At 43.1% G+C, this 22399-nt stretch overlaps 1 protein-coding gene across 1 annotated transcript in view; it reads right to left on the bottom strand.

Annotated features, from left to right (window-relative positions):
- The window catches only part of SORD (sorbitol dehydrogenase), a 36569-nt gene extending 25426 nt beyond the window's left edge, over positions 1-11143 (bottom strand). The window contains exons 1-2 of the mRNA XM_082649603.1: positions 10952-11143; positions 665-698 (exon numbers count right to left, since the gene is read on the bottom strand). Of these exons, the coding sequence (XP_082505729.1) occupies positions 665-698; positions 10952-11014 (97 nt within the window). The 5' untranslated portion in view covers positions 11015-11143. The remainder of the gene's footprint in view (positions 1-664; positions 699-10951) is intronic.
- Between the last annotated feature and the right edge of the window lie 11256 nt (positions 11144-22399).

The raw sequence follows: 22399 nt of genomic DNA, 5'->3' as shown, positions 1-22399 counted from the left end.
TTAAGATCTATAGACTCACTCCATTTCAAAGTTTGGATTAGGGTTAGGACATGATTCAGCCACCCAAATATAAGCCAACCTCTGGCTTAAAGAGGACAGAGTAACTCTGTCATTAGTTCAAAACAGGAACAATTCTGCCTTTGGTCCATAAATTGAAGAATTTTATGTCAAAAACTCTTTGGGAGAAGTCAGCAGTTTGATACGGTAACTCTCTTGGTTCTACCACTGTTTCTTTTATTTCATGTAGCAGCCAGATTGAATCTATCCAGTCACGCTGGGGACAATGGACTACGTTGAAAGCCTAACAAAAGCATAGTTTTTTTTTGTTTTTGTTTTTTGCAGTATCCGGGCCTCTCACTGTTGTGGCCTCTCCTGTTGCGGAGCACAGGTTCCAGACGTGCAGGCTCAGCAGCCATGACTCACGGGCCCAGCCGCTCCGCGGCATGTGGGATCTTCCCGGACCGGGGCACGAACCTGTGTCCCCTGCATCGGCAGACGGACTCTCAACCACTGCGTCACCAGGGAAGCCCAAAAGCATAGTTTTTAATGGAGGCTTTTAAGTAATAAACAGTAGAAAAAGAGGGCTAAATGAGCAATGCACATGTGTCTCCAGGGTAAACAGTAAGGAACAATAAAATATAAGGCAAGTATTCCCAGGACCTACCATTTGGGCCTGGTTCAGGGATAGGATAGTTCTCCTAAAGGAAACAAAATAGAAAAACCATTTAGTATGCACAACAACTTTACCTTATGAACATTTTCATTCTTTTTTTATATTAAAGTTTCATTCAAATAATTCTTCTTATAATTAACACAGACTCAGACCATACTGCTGCTGGGTGGATGCCTGAGGGGCTACCCTGAATACTGCTGACTCTAACTTCTGACCTCATCCCACCCACTGGTGCAATTTGCCGTGGACCAAGAAAAAGTATACTACTTGCACACCCTGGGAGAAAGGATGCTTCTGGGTCTCTAATATGGAATGTGGAAAATACATCCTTAAATACAGATCTGTTTGGTCTGGCAAACTCATACAGGGCAAGGATGAGGTGTTTCTGGCAGTTGCACAGGAGGGTTTTTGTCTCTAGACAGGTTGGAGAAAGTGTGTGTGCTCCGCTCATTCACATCAGTGCACAGACCAATAGTTGTTACTTACTCTCTTCCAAAACCTCCCATGTGGTGTTTTAGAGGCCCCTTGGGAACACATAGGACCTGCATTTTGCCCACTCTCACCGAGTTAAAAAGCAATCTAGTGTTCACAGCTATTTATGATGAGGATGATGATAATTTACCAAGCTTTTTTCCCACTGCCAACTGGCTAGGAAATTCCTGGTGACAGGGAGGAAGGGCAGTGAGTAGCCAAATCCAAGTGTTCATTTTATTAATTCTTTGAAGGCAGCCAAGCAAGAAGAGGGAGAAGGGATGTAAAAAAGTGTTCACTGTACATACTGTGCCAGACAGTCTACTGGGCTTTACATACATCATGGCACATGGCCACCATTTGTAGATGAGAAACCTGAGGCTAGGAAGTTAAATAACTTGGTCAAGGTCATATGGCCAGAGTGGATAAACCAGGTCTAATCCCAGGTGTGTCTGACTCCCAAGTCTGCCTCACTGCATCCCACTGCACCCCCAAGGTAGAATCTGCCTTTTCTCCTTCAGTGGTGATGTAAGGAAAGTCAATCAGGGGATGAGTATTTTGGAACTGGGCCTAATGCACAGTGCTCTGGGAGGAAGCACTGCTCAAACCTTGCCTCCTTCAGAAGGCCTCCCCCAGATACTTTTATGGGTAGCAATAAATAATCCTAGGGCTGGGAAGGGATAGTTAGGGAGTTTGAGATCAACATGTACACTAAAATGGTTAACCAACAAGGACCTACTGTATAGCACAGGGAACTCTGCTCAGTGTTATGTGGCAGCCTGGATGGGATGGGAGTTTGGGGGAGAATGGATACATCTGTAGGTATGGCTGAGTCGCTCTGCTGTGCACCTGAATCTATCACAACATGTCAATCGGCTATACTCCAATATAAAAAAATAATAATAATCCTAGGGCTATTTTGCTAGCAAGATAAGTACCTAGTTGCCAAAGACTATGCCTTCCATCTCTGGCACCAGGTACAGTGCCCTGCTCCAAACCTGGGGGGCTTGCACTGGTTAAATAATCACCCTCCATAACAGTATTTCCACAGGAAGTCTGAGGTTCTTGCTCATTGGAGATTACCAGCCCTTTCTGTTGTAACAGCTCAATGCTTATCTGAACTCCCTGTCTCCAGTGAAACAAAGGTCAAAGGGATAACGCTAATGCTGATTAGCTAACACTGACCAACTTCCTTTTGTCAGGTCCTGTGCTAAGTGCTGTGTATGCATCACCTCAGCTCATCCGTAGGACAATCCTATGTAGTGCCTTTATTATTACCCCATTTTTCGTATGATGAGGCTGAGGAATGGGGAGATTTAGCAATTTGTCTATAGTAACACTAAGGTAGTAAATGATGGAGCTGCATCCAAAGCAGCATCACGTGGGGTCAAGAGGCAGCTTTTTCATCTCTTAATAAATTTGGAAGGCAGAGAGGAAAGAAGGAAGGAAGGAAAGGAGGGAGGGAAGGAGGGAATCCATCTAGGACCGGCAACTCCGGATAGCTGGCTGTCACCAAAACCTTTCTCAAAATTGCTGGTTCCACATCTGGCATTACACAGTATCAGGGACTGCTGTGTAAAGTTCTGCTTCTGTTACACAGAGTAAAATTTTAAATTGCAGGTTAAATTGAAACTAAAGAGTAAGTAAGGCCTTTTGTTTCAAACATGGAACTGTACTCTCCCCCACCCTCATAGCCCCCTAAAGACACTAGTAGGCAGCTTCCCGGGCACTGGGAATTCCACAGCATACTCTTCACATCCTTGGCTACAACCAGGCCAGGCCCAAACACCCCATTTGGGGTGGAAAGGTGGTAAGATCCAAACTCAAAGCCACAGTTGGGGACACCAAGTTGCCCTTGGGTCACTAGAGATTACTACTGTAAATGTCTGTTGGAATTAACGGAGCTGACCAACTTTGCCCTTACCACCTGGGCAAAGCTGCAGCGTCTCTCCTGGACACCAGAGGGTGCTGTGCCGATAACCTGGTTTTTCCTTAGTAGCAGAACACACATTATGGAGAACTTAAATACCTCTCCCTGAAAACCAACTTTTTTTTCTCTTTCTTGTTGATTCTAATCACCCTTACAGCTCAGCTTGGCTCCTGTCTCCCTTCTCTGCAGGAGACATGCCACCTAAGCACTAGACCATGTTAAGACCAGTTTCTAAGTTTGTAAATATTATCCTAAGCGTGGCTGCAGGGCTCACAAGGTCTTCAAAAGTTATTACAGCATGGTTACTAAAAAAACCCTGCTTTTCATTTATGGTTCCTTGGTATGATGTTGGCTAAATCCTGTTTACTTAATCTCCTTTTCTGTCTCAGATTACGGTGGTGATATTCTTTCATTTATCCTATTTTTCATGTATCAAAATTTCTTAGCTCCTCTGAGATCGGGAACTTTCACTTTTAACCCCCTGCCCCCTTTCTTCATTCCCAAAGGTTTTGTAATCAGGCATATTCATAGTTTCCTGAACAGGATTTCTTATCTTTCTGTGAGTGATAGTGACAAGGGGATAAAGAGGAGTTGAGTAACCGTTCCTTACTGAGTTATGTAAGTTTTACAGCATTTTTCACTGAAATACTTAACTTACATATTCTCCTTTCCATGACCTTCAGGTCTCCCCACCACTGGCACCACCACCACAAATAAATCACGGAAATACTTCAGGAAGAACTCTCTGTGGGAACACAGAATCATCTCAAGTGCCTCTCACATCCTAAATGTTATCTTGCCTTTCCTAAATACATTTTCTCCAATTAGCTTAAATATATATTTCCTGAATATACACTATTGGCCCCCTTTCCTCAACTTCCAGCTGCACATCTGAGTTCACACCCTCAGTACATCTCGCCTGGATTGCAGCAATGGCCTCAACATGAGGAGAAATTAGAAGATGCCCTTTCCCTCCTCCAGACAACATAGCTGGTACAGTGGTGAAGAACTCAGACTCTGGAATCGCTGTCTGTGCTGAAACCCAGGCTCCCCTCCAGGAGCTGTGTGACCTCGGGGCAGTTACATAACCTCTTTGTGCCTTCAATTTCCTCCCCTGTATAATGAAGATAATCATAAAATAGAGTGCCCTTGGGAATTCCCCACCAGTCCACTGGTTAGGATTCCTCGCGCTCACTGCCAAGGGCCAGGGTTCAATACCTGGTCAGGGAACTAAGATCCCACAATCCATGCAGCACGGCCAAAACAAAATAAAAACAGTGCCCGACTCACAGTAAATAAATTAGCTCTTATTATAAAAGAAATAAAATCAAAATCCTTTCTGTATAATCAGCTCACAATACGGTTGAACCAGCTCTGGACAACCCTGTCCGTTTCCTCTTGAAAAGGGTAGTTTTTAAAAATTGTTTTGGGGAAAAGCTGTATTTCTCTTGCTTTCACGTCTATATTAAGAGAACTTGACTGCTCCTTAAAAGGCTGGAATTCAGAAGAAAGTCAAGTAGGATTCCAGCAGTGTTTTTAGGCTTGATTCTATCAGTTGAGTGTAAAAGCCGTACTCCCTGCCTTAGAGTAAGGGACAACAGGCAGGGCTAGGAGAAAGCGGCCAGTTTTGTCCTAGGTCCTTGCAGCCCACCTTTGCCACCTGCTCTGCCTGCCAGGTCTCCTGTCAACCTGTTGGCTGGCTGCCCTACACCCTTAAGGAGAGCGGAGCAGACAATCTTACTTTTGCTTCCCTCCCTCCTCAACTTTCCCCCTCCCTTCAGGGCTTGAAGGGTGTTTTGAGGGTGGGAGGAAAATCCAAAGATTTCCCATTTGGCCACTTTATCCTAAAAGGCTTTGTTCTAGCCGCATTGGTCCTGTCCTGGCAAACTCGGGGTCAAAGTAGAAGGGTCAGACACTCTCCCAAAGTTCACTGAGCCAGTCTCCAGCCTCCAGCCCAGGCTCTCTGGGCTCCAACCAGCCTCCTGCTGATAACAATCTTTCTAAAACGCAAATTCATTTAAAGTGCCCAGTGGCCCTGCAAAATCCTAAACCCCTCATTTTGCGGGCTACCTGCCTCCTTGCAAACCTCCTGCAATTCCCAAACCACCGCACACTCACTCCCTCACCTCAAGGGGGACATTTCTCCACTGGCCAATTCCCCTCCTTCTTCACTGAGATCGCACAGGAGGTGGGAAGTGAGGGGAAGGGAGACATCTAGAATGACTTTCTAATTCCTGTGGGAACTCAGGGAGATTTTAGGTTTGGGTGTGTTGGGATTGTGGTGTCGGGGGACATCCAGGTGGGGTTGTCCAATAGGTCGCTGTACTCCTGGGACTGGGGCTCAGGCATGGGTCAGGGACAGAGACTCATGAACATGAATCATGAACATGGAGAGAAACAATGACTTCCTGAAAAAAGTCTTCCCTATCCTCACCATCCTTCCTCTCCTGAGTTTCCCCAGCACCTACAATTGAATCCATATGGGATGGTTAAAGGATTATTTCTCAGCTGTGATAAATAAACTATAAAAAAATTCCTCCTAATTCAAAATGTATGAACATAACTATACATGAACCTATTAGATGCTTCTTTATTTAAAGCGAAAATATGAAGACTCTGAGCTTGGTTGGATGCTCTAGCCTATTAGTATCACTGATTAAGTGCTCATTGTGTTCAGGTCTATGTAACTGAACATTTACATTTCTAAAACATTATTGAGCTGAATATCACTTCACAAAATCCAACCATATTTTCTCCAACAATTAATGTTCTTCTTGTAAATCTGGTTTGGGGAAAACTGCCAGCTTTAACAGCCACACTAAAAGACTTAACAAGTGGACGCCAATACGGTATACATGAGTACGTATTTTTCCTCCGTAATTTCTCTATCAGGCAATTTTAAAAGAAATTTTCCCCACATCCATCCATAATTCTAGTTTTCCCCACAGAACAGGGTTACTTTTACCAGGTCTCTTAGTAGTGCTGGGACTTATTACATAAAATGTTAAAATCCTATTTGTGGTATTGTTTACTGTTCCTCCTGCTTTTAGGGGAAAATGTTAGCTTTCTACTTCTTGGCCTTTTGCAGACAAAGGCACTGCCCTTCCATAGGAGTTGGCAGAGATGGCAGTATTTGCTGGATTTAACTGCCTATTGTTTATCTGGTTGGGTTTTGTTTTATTGTTGAAACATAATTAAGATGAAAGTGAAAGGAGGCATTTCTTTAGGCTATTTGCTACTACCTAGTTTTCTCTTTTTCTGAAGGAGTTTTAGATTCTGTTTTCAGCCTCAACTGCCTCTGACTTATAAGTCTAGCTCAGGTATTAAAGGGTTAAGTGGCCTGCATTTCCTCACTCACAGTAATCTCCCAGTTTAACCCAGCTTTTCCTTGAAGACTTTCAGGGCCCTTTAATTTGATTCTATAGAAGCAAGCAGCTCTGTCTACTAGTAGCAAAACCAGGGAGAGACCTGACATTTAGGACCATTCCTCTTTCTACAATCCCCTCCTCCTCACCCAAAATCTTAACAGCAATGTGTATATGCAAGGAGGGGATGCCTTGAATGTGCTGTATTACAGATACAGAATTATCTTACTTTTTGAAATATCATTACAGATTCAAAGCAATTCTTTTGACACCTGGCATAATACATTTCCTCACAGAGCAAAACCTCTAAGAAATATCTTCATGGTACTCTGATTAATGTTTAAACTTGATGCTGACACACTATTTTCTCTGCCCTTTTTAATTAAAAAACATTAACCCATCACTCTGAAATGATTCTTTTCCCTTTAACTTGTTCTCTTCTCATGCAGCTAATCATAAAACAAAAATGTGACTACATCCCCTGCATGGTGTCCACCTCGCTGCTCCTGTTCTCCCTGTCCAGATGCCTGGAATCGGATAGAGCTGGCCATCAAGAATAAGGGAGATAATGTGTACTCAGTATGCTCCATGGACTGGCCCTGATAGGTGACGCAATATGCACAGAAATTGATAGGAGCATTTAGAAATGTTTACAGCATTCTGACATTGCTGCAGCATCCAAATGTTGGTACAAACATATTGGTCCATGGCCAACAGGAAATAAAAATAAAATTGGTCCTTCATCTCTGATACTTTGTGAAGCACAAACTATCCCATCAAACAGCTTCTTCAAAGAAAAACTAATTTGACTATTTGATATCCCAACTCTATGAACTAGTAATTCAGAGAGAGAATTCTGTAGGGGAGCAGAATTTGCCATCCCAAAATATGTCTCTAGGGCATATTAATTATTTTAAGCTGGCTATTTTTTTTAAGAAACAGCAGATTTGGGAAAAGCTCGGAAAACCCAAGTGACACATTTGTAAGGGAAATCTCCACTTATAAGGGTGTCTCCCTCAAAGTACCAAAAAGAGGAGTATGACCTAATCTCTAGAAACTCATCAGTGGAGAAGGCAATGACTTAAAACTGTATAACAACCTTACCCTTGTTTTCTGTGCTTTTCCTGGCAACCTCCCATAAGTGACTCTCCCCGCCCTCAACATCTTCTTTTCTCTTTAGCTGAGGATGGTATTTAGGGTGAGGGCTTTGGCCATTTTGGCAACTTTCTCAGTTTTCCTGGGCCTCTCCCATGTATACATGTTAATAAATTTTTGTTTTTCCCCTGTCTCATGTCAATTTAATTCTTAGACCTGCCAGAAGAACCTAGAAGGGTAGAGGAAAATTTCTTACTCCCCGATACTATCTAATCCTCACACAACCCAGAGGTGAGTACTACTATCATCCCCATCATACAGACAGAAAACTGAAGCAGAAAGTAATTTGGCAAGTCATACAACCAGAAGCAGTAGAGCTGGGGCTAAACTCCACTCTGGCCCCAACCTGGCTTGTGACCTCGTTACTGTTTCCATTTGAAGAGATCTCAGCCAGCTGACACTGTTTGCTGATAGGCTGTTCGTCTCTATGCATCAGCTTGGTCGCCTCTTCCACTGCTCCTTAAAAGTCCACACGTTCTCTATTTAAAATGGTGTGTGTGTGGGGAAGAGGGGATATAGGAGTCCTAAGTCCTCATGATAAGGAATGATATAAAGAAACGGACAGTCTCTCAGTATATACATGTGTATATACACTCCCACCCTCTCTGATTTACCACCCAACTTATAAATGCCCCAAGGCCCAAACCACTGTGCAGGCCCAAGTCCCCAAGGCCCAAGGCCTCCGCCCTTGCTGGGACTGTGGTGATCACTAGCTACCTAGTAGTGAAGGAGTTTAATTTTTCCTTCCCTGCAGCCACAGCTTGGAGAAAGAAAAGGGAATCCTGCCTTCTCCACAGGCAGGTAGGAGGAAGGCTGGGTGTCAGGTTTCCTTCCTGGTAGGTAGGGGACAAGTTTCAAGTGGCCCAGGTCTAACCCCATTTCAACCCCAAACCACTTAGCCTATTTGCTTTAAGGAAGGGGGTGCAAGGGCAGAGATACCCTACCAGGGAGTTCCCTATGGAGGCGCTGGGGGACGACCATGCTCAGGAAGGAGTGGTGAGGGCCAGAAGGGTCTGTGTTGGGTTGCAAGTGTCTCCAGATCCCTAGAACCAAGGTAATTTCTCAGAGACCCCAAAATGTCCTGTCCCAGAGACATCTTAAATTCAAGCCTGATCTCATCATTTTAATCTACTCTCCTTTGTCTAGTAAATGAACCCCATCACCTCCAACAGAGCTGGGGTCCTCCTGAATCCACCCTGAATGAACCCTTTCACCCAGTTAGCGTACACATCCCACAACCATAAGCTACATTCTCCAGCCTATCACATTCTCATCTCTTTAGGATACACTCACCCCAACCCAGCCCCTAATTCAGTCAGGAGGGGATTCTAAGGCACAGCTGATAAGACCAACTGTAGGTGAGCCTCCCCACCCTCCCTCTTCTTTATTCAAGGCTTTGTTCTACTGAGCCACATAAACAGTGGCTGAGCAGTGGGAGAGCCTGAGTTTAGGAATTAAGGTAAAGCAGATACTGGGGTTGTAATTACAGTTCTGCTCATTATTAGGTACATGACTTTCAGGCAGGCCCTGAGCAGATGGAGAGGCAGGGCCTATCTACCTCTCCAGCTTCACCACCGGTGCATTCAGTGCATCACACTATTTACAGGACCGGTAAACAAGACTTGCGATTTTGTACTTCACTTAGTTTGCACTTGCTCTTCCACTTACATGAATGACCCCCAGTTTCCGTCCAAGAAACAGCTAAGTAGCATCCATCTCTTCCAGAGCCTCTACCCTGGGCCAAGGGCACCCTGTGAGGCCTTTACTCTCTATGCTCCATCAAAGCCCTCACACCGTTTCATTGTTTACAGCATCTGTCTGACTCCCTAGAGCAGCTTGGGGGTAGGGGCTGTGTTCTCCTCCTCCTCTCTGGACCCCCAGCCCAGTGCTTGGCACATGGCAGGCATCCTCTCATCTAGTAAATGTTTGTAGAATGCAGGACTGAGCTTGAAATCACTCTGTAAGCTGTGTAGAGCTGTACCACTTTCCTTTCTTCATAATACCATCTGGCATTTGCAGCAATAAAAACTAATAGTGTCACTTTAATTCAGGACCTTGGGTGGAAGCTCCAAGGGGAGTAGAAAGAACACTGGAATGGGAGTCTGAACTTCTGGGTTCTTTTCTGGGCTCTGTTAACTAATGAAGCCTGTCAGCTTGGAGATGGCACTTTCCCAGCTGAGGAAATGATGAGTTGGCTCTGGGCAGGAGTTCTTAGTCTGGGGTTCAGAGACCTCTAGAGGGTCTATGAAGGAGAGGCTTAAAGGAAGTCCATGAACTCTCTGAAACTGCTGCCAAACTCCATCTGTTTGCATTCTGTGGGGAGAGAGACCACAGATTCTCAAACAGTCAAGAACTGCTAATCTGGATACTTTTCTGAGTCTCTCCAATCTAGACCCTGGCGCATGTTCTCTGTGAGGGGGAAGGAAGTGCTAGGGAACAGCAGAGATGGCCGGCACTGGTCCCACATACCCACTGCCCAGGCCCGCCTGCGAAGGGCTCTGTCAAGGGAGCCCTGGCACAACCACAGGGCTGACTCTGCAGCTCCCAGAACTTTGGCCCCATGAGCCACTGAGCAGAGGCAGGATCTGGAGTGGAGAAGACACACACATAATGCTCTTAAAGGGACAGGGGAGCAGCATCAGGAAGGAAAATGGCTGGAACATGAACCAGATGTGGACTACGGGAGGTAAGGAGGAAAGGAGCTTTAGAACATGAAGACTATCAAGATCCAGAAATCTGGAACAGGCATGGCGAACACCAAGAGTCTTGGAGATGGAGGCCTGTGCTGGCAGGAAAGTGGAAGGAGCTCGCACTTTCTGAGTATCTATTAAGTGCTAGGTACTCCGCTGATCATAATAATCCTGCAAAGGAGGTTTTATCAGCCCCAAGCATTAAAGATTAAATACGAGTTCCACAGCTTTTAAATGTCCCTATGGCCCCCCTTTCTGCCCTGCACTGTCTACTCAGAGAAGTTCAGTACGTGTCCTCTAAACCAGGCAGCCTCTCTGGTATCTCTTCTGCAAAGTGCAATGACAAGAGGCTGGACTATGAATCTGCAGCTGGCAAAGGAGGGAGAAGGCTTCAATCATTTTGCAACCTTCCTGGGTTCTGGCCACGTGCCGGCCACTGGGCTCGGTTCCAGAAGGCCACGCGACAAGAACCCTGCTCTTAGCACCTTAAAACTAACCGCCTACCGTGCCCCTCCCCCCAACATGGTAACCAGATCCTATCTGGGCGGCCTGGGCGCGCAGTGTGGGGCCCGCACCGCGCTGGAATTGGCCAGCTCAGACCGCGGCTGCGCTTGGAAGTGAATAGGGCAGGAACGGGCAAGACTTCCCACTCCCATTCCAGTTTTACCAAGCGCAGGTCTCCGGGTCCGTGTACCACCAGGGAGAGGTTCTCGGGCTTGGCCGCCGCCATGTCGCTCTCTACCTCTTGGGTCCGCCGAGGCTGCAATCCGCAGCTCTTGAGGTGGTTCGGTTGGCGACCCCGTGCAGAGCTGGGGATAAGGGGCGGTAGGCTGGGCTTTGCCTGGGAGCGCGCGCCCGGCCCGGGGCGGGGTTTCCTAGTCCCTGACAGCCGGGGCGGGGCTTGCGTGGAGGGGAGGGGCGGGGCGGGGCGGGACTGCCCTGCTCCCTCCCCATGGCAAGCCAGGGAAGGGCGTGGGGTGGGGGATTGGGGGTAGGGGATTGGGAGAGGGGGGCCGGGGGCTGGGGAGGAGGGGGTAAGGAGGGGTAGAGAGTGTAGGGAGGGAGTAGGGAGTGGGTGGGGAGGGGTAGGGAGGGGTCGCAAAGGCCAACCCAGATCCACCTGCACTGTTTGTCTGTCTCACATCCAAGGGGTCCAATCTGCCCTGAAAGTAGTCTGCAGAGGCAACCACCCCAGACCAGAGTTCTGAAACTTTAGCTGCAGAATAAGGGGGATGGGCAATGTGGGGCAGTTTCTCAGGACCAGCACCGAGATTTTGATGCAGTAAAGTCTAGTCGCAGCTGAGGCCTGAGGGTCAGTATTATTAGCATTGATAATGCTGAGGCTGCAGGTGGGGCACGGTCTACAAGTGGGAAATAGGCCCTGCATTGATGCAGTGTCCATGTTGGCCCCATGTCCCCAGCATCCACAAAGTGCCTGGCACCAGAAGTGAATGAACGAGTTGGTGCGTCATCCCACAGGCCTGACACATCAGTGTAAAGGAGCTGTGAAATGAAATCTGTGAGCCACTTTCTCTTAACCAGCTCTGCTTCTTATATTAGAAGCAGGATTTCTGCCCAGATTTTTTCTTGAAGCCTCTCTCCCCTTCAACAAATAGTGAAGTTTTACTCTAAGGGGAGTGAGCTGCCCTCTAGAAAGGCCTAAGTCTGCAAAGGCCCCACCCTCCTTTTCAGACTTTGAAGACAGTGTAGGGATTTCATTCCCTACAGCCTTTCCTCCTCCTCCAGACACTCTACCAGATCCTCTGACCTCCTCCTGGACACTTTCCCCAGCACCTCATTCCTTGAAGATGTCTCAGTGCGGCACCTACTGCAGGCCTCACATATGGGACACAGCCTGTATTTTCACCAGTACTCATCCCTTCCGAAGATGCACTGGAAGACCACTGAGGCTAAGGCCTCATATCTTTCTTTCTTTTCTTTTTTTTTAATATTTTATTTATTTATTTACTTATTTGGCTGCCCCGGGTCTTAGTTTCAGCATGTGGGATCTTTAGTCACGGTATGTGAACTCTTAGTTGCAGCATATGGGATCTAGTTTCCTGACCAGGTATCGAAACCGGGATCCCTGCACTGGAAGCACAGAGTCTTAGCCACTGGACCACCAGGGAAGTCCCAGGCCTCATTTCTTAAACAGAACCTGGTAAAGTGTTCTGTACAGTGTAGGATCTCAAAAACAAAATTGTTTTTTGGATGATGAACATGGATCAAGCTCTGGAATGCCAATAACGACAAAAAGGGAAGTGGCGGGGGGAGCGGGGGCGTATTACAAGGTATAACAGGCAGTGGGATGGATTTTGCAGGGGACTTGCAGAGTTAGTCCTGTTTTTGCTTTGAGACACCTCCCACAAGGTGTGGCTGTGCTTGGCTTGTTCCCCAGGTTGTTCCTGCACTCAGCTCCTGAGCAGGCCTCGGAGAGATGACTGACTAGGAGTTGCCTGCCTTCGCTCATGCACCTGAATTTAAAATTCAGCCTCCCCTCCTTGTCTTGAGGAGTTTCATCACAGTCTCCCAGAATGTGTTTCCAATGAAAGCTGAAGATGGAGAAAGCCCCAGGAATGGCTTAAGAGCTGAGGGCTACTTGAAGTAGACACTTCTTGAGTTTTAAATTAAGAAAACAGAACACCAGAACCAAAGCAAGAGTCACTAAAATAATGACACAACTGCCACACTTGGAGTGGTATTTGTTTTCTCCTGAGCAATAGGACTTTGAAACTCTCTTGAAGGTTGTTGGCTGAGGACCAAGAGATTTGGAAGGGCAGGAGATACCTTCAAAAATATATTCTATGACTAGGGCCCTTTATAGAAAAATTAACATGGTGAGTTGATAAGGATTCTTAAGAAACTGACATTTTTAACACAAAAAAGCAAGTTGTTATTATAGTATTTAAACTTGTGATATTTCTACATAATTTCCTAACAGAGACCAGCATCCACAGTGGTGAGCAACAGGTTTTTTAGGCATTTTACTGAATAAGGGATAAAATGCTGGCTTTGCCTTTGCTGGTGGCCTGCTTAGCACAGCTTCTCCGGGCTTCTGCCTAACTTTCCCAAACAGTACGGCACTTTTAGGCACTCTCTCCACTGAATATAACTTCAACAACTTGTCAGTAAAATTCTGCTGTGAAAACGTATTTGGAATTTAAAAATTAAATCACAGGATGCATATCTTCTGGGGGCACATATCCAGAAAAAGGGACACATTAGCCCACGGAACATCCTATCACTGATACAGGGTTACTTCAGATCTGGAATTTTACACAGTATACCAACAAGAAAAATCAGTGTGCTAAGGCGCCTTAGTGTTCCAAAGATCAGAACAGTTATAAAACTCTGATTTCTGGACTTCTCCATTTGGTCATCAACTATTCAATTACTCAAACCTGGCTATTTATAACAAAAGAAAGAAAGAAACAACAACAACAACAAAAAACCAAAAAGAAACCATGAGGTTTCCTGCAGACCTTGGAAATAAGGTTACCAATGAGAGTTAAACTAGTAAAATCCATATGTAATGGATGAGATTAATGGGCTTCCCCAAGGAACTAGTAATATACCTGCCATTAGCAGATCTCAAGAAAGGATTAAGAAGGGTTAGAAAAAGGAACTAAGAGGGCAGGAATTTTAATCTAGAACTATCCAGGGGAGAGAGGCGCTTGGTGGTAGTGGTGGCCGTGCTGCTGGCACAGAAGAGTGCAAGCAAGCGGACGTGGAGTTAAAGGTTACTCCCACATGTCAGCTGAGGATGATAACTTGGACTTAGACAAATGGTAGAAGTAGAGATGGAGTGAAGAGGATAGATTTATTTTTGAGGTAGGTTCCATGGGACTTGGTAGGGGATTGGCTTATAGAAGTTGAGGAGAATGTAGTGGAAAGGTCTACTCTCAGATTTCTGACATGATTAACTGGAGGGATGAGATATAATTATCTGATATAGACAGCACTGAGGGAGGAGAAGGTTTGGGAGAAAGATCAGGCAGGTAATTTTGGATAGGCCAAGTCTGAGATGCCTATGAGACATCCAGGTGAAATGACCACGTGATATAAGGGCATGTTTAATATAAGGGTCTGGGAAAGTCTAGGCTTGAAAAGTCTAGACTAAATTTGGAATCACTGATATATAGACTATATTTAAAGCAATAAGAGAAACGAGATAACATAGTGAGAGGGTGTAGCATGAAAAAAGAGACAGCTCAGGTCTAAGTTTTGAGCATCCAACACTGAGGGATGAGGAAAAGAAAGAGGGACCAGCAAAGGATCCTGAGAATTAGTGAAGCCCTAATAGGAAAAGGCAGTGTTTTAAGAAGGAAGTGGCCAACTGTTGAATACTTACGAGAAGTCAAGGTAGAAACCAAAAAGTATCTCGTGGATTTAGCAACAAGGAAGTTATTGGTGATCATGGAAAATGGTTTTAGTGCAAAGATGGGAATAGGAGCCATAATAGGTTGGGATCATTCATCCATTCATTCAGTAAATATGTAATAAATATCTACGACATGCCAGGTACAAGGTGTTCAGGAGACAATGAACAAGACAAACACAATCCCCACTTCAGGGAGGGGAAGCTATTAAATAGATAATCACAAAAGTAATGACTCATCCATAATAATGGTAAAAGCTATGAAGAAAAAGGTAAGCATACCACAAAAGTATGTAACAGGGAAACTCAGTCTAGCTTGAAAGCAAGGAAAGTTTGCTCCAAGACAGTGATGTATAAGCTGTACTTGAAAGAATTAGGTAGTCACAGCAGTGAGACAAAGGAGAGAGTGTATATTCCCTGCTGAAGGAACCACACACATGGAATCCTCAAGGGGGAGGAGACCATCATTAAATGTCAGCAGTGGGGGAGGGCCACATTGAGCAAGGGGACCCAACCCAGGGGTATATATAGGTCTTCCAGTGTTTCACATTGTTAAAAATGCAGAAGTGCAAGAAGAAATGTGAGAATGTCTGTGGCTGAAGACCTCAGGGAAAAAGCTGGAAAATTATACTTCTCTAAGGTGAGGAGTTCACTTTAAGGTACAAAGTCCATTTTGCAGCAAGAACAGGGAGCATAGCTTAGTGGTGGAAGCTCCAGAACTGGTTTGGTTCTGAGAATCAGAGAAGATGGGTTAAATAAGGAATCCTGTTGACAAGGAGGCAATGGGAAAGAACTGGTAGGTTCTGTTATAAACATCTCAACAGCTGCCTATCTTTGTGGCTGGGAGAAGTAGGAGCTAGAAGAGCTCTTATAGACAATCTGGGTCATAGGGGAAATTCCTGTTAGCCTAGAACTTAGCCTTGTCCTCTTCCTTCATGTCATGTCTACAAATAGCTGGTCAGGAATAATTTACTTCATTCAGAAATTACTTATCCATAAAGGATTGTAATAGGAACTATACAAACATCATACAGGAAAAAAGGAAAGGGAAAAAATGAAAAGAACATTCACCAGAAAAATATTGTTGGGGGGCAAATGAAACTTGTGATAGAAGAGTTTGTCATAAAACTGAGGGCATCTAATGTGGACATACTACACACTGGAGGTAAGGAGGGGGTAAATGAGGGGGTGGCAGCTTGAGTGGGATGAGAAGGGCATCCTCACAGGGGAGTGGTAGTAACATGGAATGTCAAAGCCCTAGAAAGGTGAGGAGGAGTCCATCTGGGGGGAGCACAGCTCAGGGTGAGGTGAGGGAGACTGAGTATGATGAAGAGGATGACCATGAGGAGGAACCAGTGTGGGGTGTGGGAGCCTGGGTAAGTTGGGGACAGCATGTGCTTTGGTGAGGGGGCAAATAAGTAAATATATCAAGGATGATGGGAGCAAGGTTTCACTGTTAGAGAAGGAAGTTACAAGTATGGAAAGAGAGGGAATTCCCTGGAGGTCCAGTGGTTAGGACTCTGGGCTTTCACTGCTGAGGGCACAGGTTCAGTCCCTGGTTGGGGAGCTAAGATCCCGCAAGCCGTGTGGCGTGGCCAAAAAAACAACAACAAAAACAAATACAGAAAGAGAGAAAAACAGAATGAACCCTGTGTGGTGTTGGATAAAATTGAAGAGATCAGTGTGAACTTATGGTTTTCAATACAGACAGACAAATAAATATAAATATCTGTATGTGTACACACACACTCCATAGTTCTGTCTACTGAAAGAGCTTGGGAACAGTGATACTCAACAGCAAAAAGCACATGTAACACCAAATCTTGGCTTCTAAATACCATTCTCCACTAACAGAAACTAGGTCTCCTTGAAGAAATGACTTAATCTAGGGCTGAGAAAGGAAAAGTATGCTGAGAAAGGAACATACAGGATGAACCTGTGAACTTGTTGTGGCAGAAAGTAAGGAAGTATTCCAAGAATGATGAAATATATTAAAGGTCACAGAAGCCAGACTGAAGACACTTCTACTGGTCAAATTAGAGAAAAATTGAGCATAAAAATAAATAATAATAGTAACAGATCATAACCCATTGAATAAAATAGGAAACCACAACTCCATAATGATAAAAATTAACACTTTGAAAGTTTGACAAAGAATGGGTAGTTACATAATCCAAAGCACTTACCCACAAAGTGTTAATTAATTATACAGGGAAAAGAGTAACTTTATAATGGAGAAGACTGGCATATATCACCTTAATCAAGTGATCAAAGTTGGTACCATAAGGAATGGGGCAAATTGCAATTCTGTAACACTTGATAGGACACATTGAGAAGAAAACATTAGTAGTAGCATTACTACTGAGATATTCATGCCCAAAATGCATGAAATGAATCTAATAATGAGAAAGCATTAGACAAGACCAAACTAAGCAACATCCTACAATAACTGGTCTTTAATCTTTAAACATGTCAATGTCATGGAAGTCAAAGAAAGCCTGAGGAAATATTTCAGACTGAGGGAAACTAAAAAGATATGCCACTTAAATGCAACACAGGATTCTGAATTGGATCCTTTTGCTATAAAGGACATTATTGGGACAACTGGCAAAATCTGAATGAGGTCTGAGGGTTAGCTGATAGTAATACTATATATCAATGTTAATATCCTAATTTTGAGGGGGCATCATGTTGGCAATTTATACTCCATGGGTTAGGAAATAAAGTACTTTGTATTGTACTTGTAACTTTTCCAGAAATAAAAATTTAAAAATAAAGATGAAGGGAAATTTAATAATGCACTTGCCTTTATAAGAAAACAGCATAAAGCAGAGATGAAAAGCTCAGGGAAGCAATCCTGAAATATTAGAAAGAAATGAAATGTGAGCTGGAAGACCTCAGGAAGGAAAGTAGAATAAAACAAGAACATAAATTAAAAAAAAAAGAAAGAAAGCAAAATTGGAAGTATCACAAAGGAGAAAGACCCTGCCAAAAACACAGCAAAGGACATAGAGGACAGGATTGAGGACAGTAAGCAAAATGAAATGGAAATGAGAAGTTTAAAGGGATTAAAGCTTAAATGATAGATATGAAAGATAGGCAAAAGAGATCCAATAGTTGCATAATGGATTTCCTGATAAAGAAAACCAAAATAACAGAACAGAAAATCATTTCAATGTATAATTCAAGAATATGTTCCAAAAATAAAAGAACATTTGAATCTACAAAGATCACACCATATCCAAGTTAAAGTTAACATGGAAAGGTCAACTCTGAGAAGCAGTTACTTGGTCTCACAGATAAATAAAGAATCCTTTTGCACCTAGGCAAATAATCAAGTCATTTAAAAGGCGGGAAAAATTCAGGCTTAGCTTAGACATTTCCATAGAAATATTCATTGCTAGAAGCAATGCCTAGGAAGTCCTCAAGGAAAGTAAGTGTCGCCCATATATTTTATACCCAGCCAACTGTGGTTTACCCAAAAAGGCATAGTGAGACACTTTTGAACATGCAAGAACTCAAGAAATATTGTTTCCATGAGCCTTTCTTGAAGTAACTACTAGAAGATGAACTTAAGCCAACCGAGTGATGAATGAGAAAACTATGGCAAAAAGAAAAGGGCGATAGAGGGCAGGAGAAGGAGAAGAAAAGAAAATATATTAATTTCAGGGACTTCCCTGGTGGTCCAGTGGTTAAGAATCTGCCTTCTAATGCAGGGGACATGGGTTTGATCCCTGGTCAGGGAACTAAGATCCCACATGCCACGGGGCAACTAAGCCCACACGCCACAAATAGAGAGTCTGCACGCCACAACTATTGAGCCTGTGCTCTTTGGACCCCACATGCCACAACAAGAGAGAAGCCCACGTGCCACAACAAACAGCCTACACACCACAACAAAAAAAGATCCTGCATGCTGCACTGAAGATCACATGTGCTGCAACTAAGACCTGATGCAGCCAAATAAATAATAAAATAAATTAATTAAAAAAAAAGAAAATATACTAATTTTATTATTTGTTCAAATTAGGGAATTGATAAAATAATGACTAAGAAATGAAGATTAGGTGTATAAGTTATAAAGACACCCACTGAAACAAAAATATAAGCTTTCCAAATTTTCAGAAAAATAAAAACACATACCACATTTTCAGAGTTTTTAAAGAATCTATGAATAGAAGGCGTCATATCAAATAATGTGACAGAACTAAGACTAACTATATGTCAATTTGATAAATATAAATGGACCAAAATAATTTACTAAAATAAAAGAAATTTACTGAATCAAAGCAAAATCCAATTTTATTCCATATACAAGGGATCCAAAACAAAATAATTTAGAAATCTTTGCAATTGCAAACAAGAAGAAAGCAGAGGTTGTAATTTTAACATCAGGCAAGGTTAACATCAGGACAAACAGGTGTTAAAGGTGACAAATAATAGTCATTTATAATGATAAAGAATGCAATTCACATTAAGTTTACAAAGTTATGAATATATGTACCAAAAAATATAGCATCAACATGAATATTAATTAAATCATAAAACCACAGGATATACAAGGAAAAACAGAAACACAGTAGTAGGAGCCTTAAAGACTTTGGTCTAAAATGCATAATTAATAACATAGATAACATTTTCTAAAAGAAAATACACTTTCCTTTAAGTATCTATGAATAATTCACAAAAACTGACCATATATTAGACCAAAAAGAAAATCTGTGTAAAGTACAAATGGTACAAATAGTATAGATAACATTTTCCAAACACAGGCAATAAAAAAAGAGGGAACCCTTTCTAATTTGTTTTATGAGGCCAGCATAACCTTAATACCCAAATCAGACAAGGACATTACAAGAAAGGAAAATTACAGGCCAATCTCTCTCATAAATATAGATGAAAAAATACTGAACAAAATATTAGCAAATTTAATTTCAATAATACATTAAAAGCATGTGTGGTTCTTAAAAGCTCAACATGAGTTGATATGCAGTCAGGTTTGAACCACTGTTTACGTGGTATAAGATGTTGTCACCAGGCAACATAATAGTAAATTTCCAATTGAAATGTCAGTTTGGAAGCTTGACTTTTCACAGTCATTTTTCATAGTTACTTCATATTATGTAGGAAGAGGCTGAACTTTGAAATCAGACTTATCTGCAATGGAGTCACAATTCTATAATTTACCAGTTATGTTATTTTGGACACGTTTGGACAAGTCCTAGAGTCAGTTTTTTCAGCTCTAAAATGAGAATAACACTACTCCATAATGATCATTTGTGGAATCAATGAGACAGTATTTATATGGACAGTATGTTGGGTTGACATCCCAGTGTATCCTCGAATTTAGGATAAAATCAATAAGATCCAGATAAAAGAGATGAGATCAGACACCAGGAGAAACGACACAGACAAAGGGATTATTTGTGAATGTGTAATAGATGAGTCTTACCCAGATCAAATTAAAGTGACATGGGTATACTGTCATTTCAGAAAAATAGGATGGGACTGGATTAGGTTAAATTTAAATCTAAATCAGTTGCGTAGTAATGTGAGAAGAAAAAAAAATGTGCCAGCAGAAGGGGTACTTTGTTTCCAAAAACACCCTAGAAAGATAGTTTCCTGACCTGAAAGTATGAGGAGCCAGTCTCTATAGATGGGACAGCCCCATGACAGATGTAGAGGCATCAGGCCACAAAGCAGGCTGGCATCAGCCACTGGAACCATCCCCTCCCCCACTCCCTGGTTTCATGCTTCTGAAACCATCTTCTGGTGACGTTTTGACTTCCACACAGATTTGCCCACAGGAAGGGGAGGTACTGGTGAGCCAACAGTGTATCCAATCAACTCCCTTAGAGCTGTATGGGTGGAAATCTAAACATCCTAGACCAGGACCTTGTCCACCTCACTTCCCCTAGTGCCTTGGAGTTGCTGGTGAGGATACTTGGTTACTGTTTGTAGTTTCCATCTTTTCCTCCCACCCCAATCTACTCAAGTTACATGAAAATAAGGAGGGAAGAGGAGGCTTTGGTGATCCAGGTTTCTGGGGTGGCTGCTACATGATTCATCAAAGACAAGGTTGTGATGATGATTTTTCAGAGTTACCAAATACTAACCAGCCCTTACCCCTTCTGAAGGAAAACAGAATTATTAATTTTTATATGGTCACTGCTGGTTCCTTCTCTAATGTTTTAGATAAAAATCTTGTATTAACCAAGCTCTTTCTCCTTCTCATTGCCTAGTTCTAAGCCTCTCTTTTCTTCTCTTTCTTCATGTTTCATTATCTCCTGAGAATGCAGTTCCAACATCACATACTTCCATTACCTTTCTTCTCCTTCACACAGTGCTTTTCCCCACTGTCACTCAGAATACTTATCACGTTGATCTTGTGGATACCTCTTTCTTCATAGTTCATTTCCTGGTTTGACCGTCTTCTGTTGAACGATGTCCATCTCCTACCCAGCCCCATGCTATACTGAGTTAACCACAGTCCCAACATGCCAGAGAGACCAGAACATGCTGCATTAACAAAACACCATGTAGGACTTCCCTGGTGGTATAGTGGTTAAGAATCTGCCTGCCAATGAAGGGGACACGGGTTCGGGCCCTGGTCCGGGAAGATCCCACATGCCACAGAACAACTAAGCCCATGCGCCACAACTACTGAAGCCCACGTGCCTAGAGCCCATGCTCTGCAACGAGAAGCCACTGCAATGAGAAGCCCGCACACCACAACGAAGAGTAGCCCCTGCTCACTGCAAGTACAGAAAGCCTGCCGCAACAATGAAGACCCAACGCAGCCAAAAATAAATAAATTTATTTTTTACAAAACCACTATGTATTCTTCATAGAACAAAATGAGAAGATGTTTTCCTGAAGAGTGGTTGTTCTAATTTCTACATGTCCTAGACACCAATATACCTGCTGACTTTTAGAAGATGAAAATAAACTTCTCAGTTTCAACTCCCTCCATCACTATGTCAGCTTCTAAGGGTGGCACAATAAGGATGTAGATTTTGTTCTGTTTGATCAGTATTGTTTGCACTTAATTATCTTCATGGTCTCCAGCTTTAGCAGTTACATCAGCATTGATTTGTTTTCAGTACATGCAGAGCACCAGCCACAAGACAAGGTGCATGACAGACTCCCTTGTCCTGAAAAAGATGACAGTCCATGGGGAAGGATCTCCCTTCCCCAAGAAAATATGCATCAACTCAAATGACTAAAATAGAAAAGTAGGCTGGAGCGTCACTGTTATTGCAAGAGGAGTAATAGAAATGCTCCTCAAAGCCAGCCTGTGATAGAAGCCAAGAGCATGGGCTCTGGAGTTAGTCTCTTGCATTGGAATTCCACTTACCATTTGATTTTAGGAACTATATAAGCTCTCAAACCTCTTCTCTGTAAGATAGGGATAAATATAGTTTCTACCTCATAGGGTTGTACTGAGGATTAAATGAGGTAATACATTATGAAGTGCTTAGCACAGTAATAATAATAGCTAATGTTTCTTAAGCATTTACTTTATGCCAATGTGGCAGGCTGAATAATGGCCCCCAAATATATCCAGGTGCTAATCCCTGGAACCTGTGGATGTTACTTCATATGGCAAACAGACTTTGCAGATGTGATTAAACTGAGGATTTTGAGATGGGGGAAATTATCCTGGATTAAATTGGTAGACAGTAAATGTAATTGTAGGTGTCCTTAAGAGAGGGAAGTCGAGGGAGATTTTACCAT

The sequence above is a fragment of the Grampus griseus genome, assembly GCF_964374135.1.
Source record: "Grampus griseus genome assembly, chromosome: 2".
Lineage (NCBI taxonomy): Eukaryota > Metazoa > Chordata > Mammalia > Artiodactyla > Delphinidae > Grampus > Grampus griseus.
This window is presented reverse-complemented; position numbering and strand designations above follow the sequence as displayed.